The sequence below is a fragment of the Coregonus lavaretus genome (assembly GCF_964263955.1).
Source record: "Coregonus lavaretus genome assembly, chromosome: 22".
NCBI lineage: Eukaryota > Metazoa > Chordata > Actinopteri > Salmoniformes > Salmonidae > Coregonus > Coregonus lavaretus.
The window spans coordinates 20,494,831-20,499,654 of NC_140009.1; the positions used below are offsets into that span (position 1 = coordinate 20,494,831).

At 42.8% G+C, this 4,824-nt stretch overlaps 1 protein-coding gene across 1 annotated transcript; it reads left to right on the forward strand.

Annotated features, from left to right (window-relative positions):
- Nucleotides 1–1,141: 1,141 nt before the first annotated feature.
- On the forward strand, nt 1,142–4,469 carry LOC311150008 (protein-S-isoprenylcysteine O-methyltransferase-like). Its single transcript, XM_084187248.1, has 5 exons — nt 1,142–1,374; nt 1,843–1,931; nt 2,370–2,539; nt 2,966–3,183; nt 3,543–4,469. The coding sequence occupies exons 1-5, from the start codon at nt 1,159–1,161 to the stop codon at nt 3,726–3,728; spliced, it is 879 nt and encodes a 292-aa protein (XP_084043374.1). The 5' UTR covers nt 1,142–1,158; the 3' UTR covers nt 3,729–4,469.
- Nucleotides 4,470–4,824: the final 355 nt, after the last annotated feature.

A 4,824-nucleotide genomic window follows, 5' to 3' on the forward strand; every position in this document is an offset into this window, starting at 1 on the left:
ATTGATGTGGTTCCTGATAAGTGTGTGTGATGATGAAGTGATCATCTGCGCAGCGCGACCACCTGGAACGCAGCCAAGATTAGTGAGTAAATTCTGTAATTGTGGAAAACTCGCGAGAGGATCCAGCTGATTTCTTTAAGAGACGTCTGGAAACGGTGTATCAGGATTTTGTGGCCATTTACGCATATGGTTCAAAAGATCCAAGGACAGGATGTACTGGGTCAGCATTTGTAGTGCAGGAATGTGGGGTGGAAGTTAGGAAACGTATTACAGATCATCTGGCTGGATATACGGCAGAGTTGATGGCCATACTGTTGGCCTTGCAGTGGGTGGAGGAAGTCAAACAAGACAGAGTAGTTATTTGGTCTGATTCATGTGCAGTGTTAATGAGTCTCCAGTCCTTTAGGTCACGAAGCAGACAATACCTACTTTATGAGGTGCTACAAACCTATGGCAGGATTAAACAGATAGGTATTCAGATAAGATTTACTTGGGTCCCAGCCCATGTGGGGGTGGAGGGGAACGAGGCAGTAGAAGAACAGGCTAAACAAGCACTAGTAGTGGGGATGTTGAAGTTTCAATGAGCAAGGCAGAGGCAAAAATACTGATATATACAGTGATGGTGCAGAGATGGCAGGAGCAGTGTAATAGAGATAATAAGGGAAGGCATTTATTTCAAGTACAGAGGAAAGTCGGGGAGGACGGTAGGAAGTGACAGAAGAGAGGAGGCTCTTTTTTTTACAAGATTAAGGGTGGGACACAGCCAGTTGAATAAGACATTAAATGTGATAGGAAAGCATCCAACAGGAAAGTGTGATTATTGTCAGGAAACAGAGACCGTGGAGCATGTATTGCTACAGTGTGGGCAGTATCAGAGGGAAAGAGAGAGGATGAGATCTAGTATGAAGGAGAAGGGGATACAGGAAATTAGTTTAAAGAGTATATTGAGTAGAACGTCATTAGATATAGTCTCAAATATTTTGTTATCTTTTTTATGAGAAACAGGGCTGGCAGGTAGGATTTAGTTTCTCCCAGTCTCTGGCCCCCACTCCAGTACAGTAGGTGGCGGTAATGCACCATAACGTTGGATGCCAACCGCCGATAACCCACACTGAAGAAGAACTCGCGCGAGCTCATTGGGAGGAACGGTACTTCATCATGGCAGGCAAGTTGGTGTTAGAGGGAAAAATAAGTATTATAAGCTTTCTTTTAGGACTGGGTGTTGTTATAATTCCTCTTATTAGAACATTCGCAGGACATCTTGACTGGGTATTCGACTATCTCACTGGAGTGAGGGGGAAAATAGCTATTGCTGTGTACATCGCTATTATCAATGGCTTCTTGCTTATCATATACAAGGGACCTCTATATAAGGTAAGAGCTAGCTAACTAACGTCTGAAAGAAGATGGCTAGCTGTAACGTTAGCTAAGCTACTTAGATAGCTAGCCGTCTTGAGTTCAGTTTTATTTGCCAAAACGGCAGCCAGCTAGCTAGGCATTAGCTATCTAAATTATCATTACATTTTCATTGCCCCTCTTCTTCCTAATATGTTGAGCTAGCTAGCTGGCTAATCCTATTATCTGAATTGGATTGAGACAGCTGTCACCTTGATTGGCTAAAGATAGAGCCCTAAACTGTAAATTAGATAACACTATTGAAGTTAGTTAGATATGCTATGCCTAAGATTATGTTATTGTGTTAGCTATTGATTTGGAGCCAGCTTTCTACTTGTAAAGTTAGATAACTAGCTAGTTTCACAAGTTACATTTACATTATTTAGCAGACGCTCTTATCCAGTTGAAGGTAGAAATGTTACATAAGCTTACTCTTCTTTCTCCCAGGTTGCTGTGCGAGCCTGCTTCCTTGGCTTTACTTTTGGGTGTGGCTTGATCATAAGCTTTTCCCAAACCACATGGACACACTTTGGCTGGTAAGCATCCAACAACTTCTTGCAAAATGTTTCTTAAACAGAACGAAATGGGGAGGTACCTACCTGCGTTTGTCCAATAGAAACTCTAGTTTTGCTCTGTTTGCTTCCGTTTGGTTCTTAAACGGTAAACGGTTTCCGTAATGAATACACCCCTGTACATGCTCTCTCCTCTTTCTCTCTCTCCCATGCACTCTGGGCTTGTTCGATATTACAGGCGACTGCTGACTGACAGATCTACAAAGAACCTTGTATCATAAATAACAACTCATTATTATTTGTAGATCAGTCAGTCACAATTTACCCATGATACATTACGGTTTTGATCCTCTCGAACACTGCCTCTCTCTCTCACGTACACACACACACACACACACACAATACTAACCGTTAGTTTGATACCTGTTATGCATAGTTCTCAGTCAATGCATGTCTTTGCAGGTACATGTGCTCCTTGTCTTTCTTCCACTACTCCGAGTACCTGGTGACGGCCATCATTAACCCCCGCAGCCTGTCTCTGGACTCATTCCTTCTCAACCACAGTGTGGAGTACACCGTGGCTGCTGTGTCCTCATGGGTGGAGTTCACCATAGAGAAGCTCACTGTCCCAGGTCTGTCCTTCATAACACACTTGGGCTCAATGGGAAAGTTCCAGCCTGACTACATTGCTGGCGTTGCATTGCATCAACCAATGATTGTGTGCCACGTCATCAACTGCAGTCGGGCAGGCTTCTACGATGTAGTCAGGCTGGAACGCAGCCAATAACTTTTCAATGTCTCAGTTGAAATGGGCATGACAGGTAGCTTAGTGGTTAAGAGCATTGTGCCAGTAACCGAAAGGTTGCTGGTTCTAATCCCCGAGCTGACTAGGTGAAAAATCTGTTGATGTGCCCCTGAGCAAGGCACTTAACCCTAATTGCTCCTGTAAATTGCTCTGGATAAGAGTGTCTGCTAAATGACCAAAAATAAAAAAATAAAAAAAACGTTGTCACAATAGGAGTTAAATGTCTCAATAGGCTGTGAATGTTGTGTCTCAGAGCTGAAGCAGCTGAGCTGGCTCAGCCTGGTGGGTCTGGTGATGGTGCTGTGTGGGGACTTCCTGCGTAAGTCTGCCATGCTGACGGCCGGCTCCAACTTCAACCACATCGTCCAGAACGAGAAGGCCCAGAGCCACGTGCTGGTCACGGATGGGGTCTACGCCTTCTTCAGGCACCCCTCCTACGTGGGATGGTTCTACTGGAGCATTGGCACACAGGTACCGGCCTATTCTGTCAATAGCTAAGGAAACTCTTGAATGGCACAGCATGGGTTGCAAAATTCTGGAAATGTTCCCAGAATTCCCAGATTTTTCAGAAATCCCAGTTGAATTATTCCTTGAATCAGGAGGGAAGAAACAGGAAATCCGGAATCTTCCAACTGTAATTTCTGGAAATCCTTGCAATCTTGGGAAAGTTACCAGAATATTGCAACCCTTGTCACAGCAATATTAGCATGCAGGCTAATATATAAGCTAAACTCTGTTCCCTTTTAAGAATCCAGACATGTTTGTTTCTTAAACATGTTCCAGTCAAGCCCATTAACACTGATTTCACTTTTCTGTGTCCAATGTTCCAGGTGATGCTGTGCAACCCTGTCTGCATCGCGGGCTACACTATGGCAAGCTGGCGCTTCTTCCGTGAACGGATCGAGGAGGAGGAGCTTTCTCTCATCCATTTCTTCGCAGAGGACTACCTGGAGTACAAAAAGAAGGTGGGCACCGGCCTGCCCTTTATTTCAGGCATCCGCATCAACAGCTCCTAGGTGTGAGAGATGGGTCCTGGACGTATGAACATGGCAGGCAGACAGACAGACAGGCACTGTGAGGTGCAGCCGTGGTCAGCGTACTGTGGATTAGCCCCTGTGGTCGCCCGCCCTGGGGGGCCTAAAGCTCACGGAGACTGACACCTATAAGTGTGGTAAAGAGCTCCCATCCCCATACCACCCCCAAGGCCTGAGTAGACTCACTCAAAAGGAAACTACACCCCCCATACATTCAACCACCTCTCTGTTTTCTGTCTTTTGTTTGGTTAAAATGACTACTAGAGACTTGAGTTTGTATTTTTCTTTAATCTCCAATGTTCTGCTAAAGGCTCCCATTTCCGTGTTTTCCTTAGGGAAGAGTTTAGTTTTTTAAGGCCAGGCACCACACCCTAATAGGTTATTTCCCCCCCCCCCCCCCCCCCTAATCATATCACAATCAACTTTTACCAGTTGAATGTGGACATGAATATAATACATTTTTGTATATCATTTATATATTTTCCTGAAACATTGTATGCAAATTAGGTTATACCATTAAATATTTGCATATAACACAAATACATTTTCCAGGACTGAACTTACAAATAGCCGATTGTGTCATCTAGAAGATACTTTTTTTTACAACATATCAACAATTCCCTATGTATAAGTCTGGAGAATACATCTCTGGATAACCACACCAAATTTGGTAAATGCAGATGCTTTTGAGGCTGAGAAAAATAAATTGGCGTTTGGGAAGAGTCTGATTTTCAGGAAATGGCAGTTAGACAAGGACACTGAATTAGGACTACCAAACACTATTTACAACCAATCACCATATCTTCAAAGTAACATTCTCTATGAAATGTACTTTTAAGTGATGTGTGATTCAATGTAGCTTTCAAATTATGGATGTATGTCCATTTAAAAGTGTTTACAATTTATGATATTTTGATGACATTAGTATGATAAACTAACAAGAATATTTTCATAAAGCTTTTGACATTTTTATTTTTCACTTTTTAAAAATAATAATTATTAATGGACCAAAATTGATAAGTTCTTACAACAATTTCATTTTAGCCTGTGGTACCTGGCCTTAAGTGGATGCTGAATT

Bases quoted from the DNA above. Each gene is read 5' to 3' on its own strand.
- LOC311150008 (XM_084187248.1), top strand. From the start codon at position 1,159: ATGGCAGGCAAGTTGGTGTTAGAGGGAAAAATAAGTATTATAAGCTTT. The intron at 2,540-2,965 runs GTCTGTCCTTCA...GTTGTGTCTCAG, and splicing joins AGAGAAGCTCACTGTCCCAG to AGCTGAAGCAGCTGAGCTGG. The intron at 3,184-3,542 runs GTACCGGCCTAT...CCAATGTTCCAG, and splicing joins ACTGGAGCATTGGCACACAG to GTGATGCTGTGCAACCCTGT.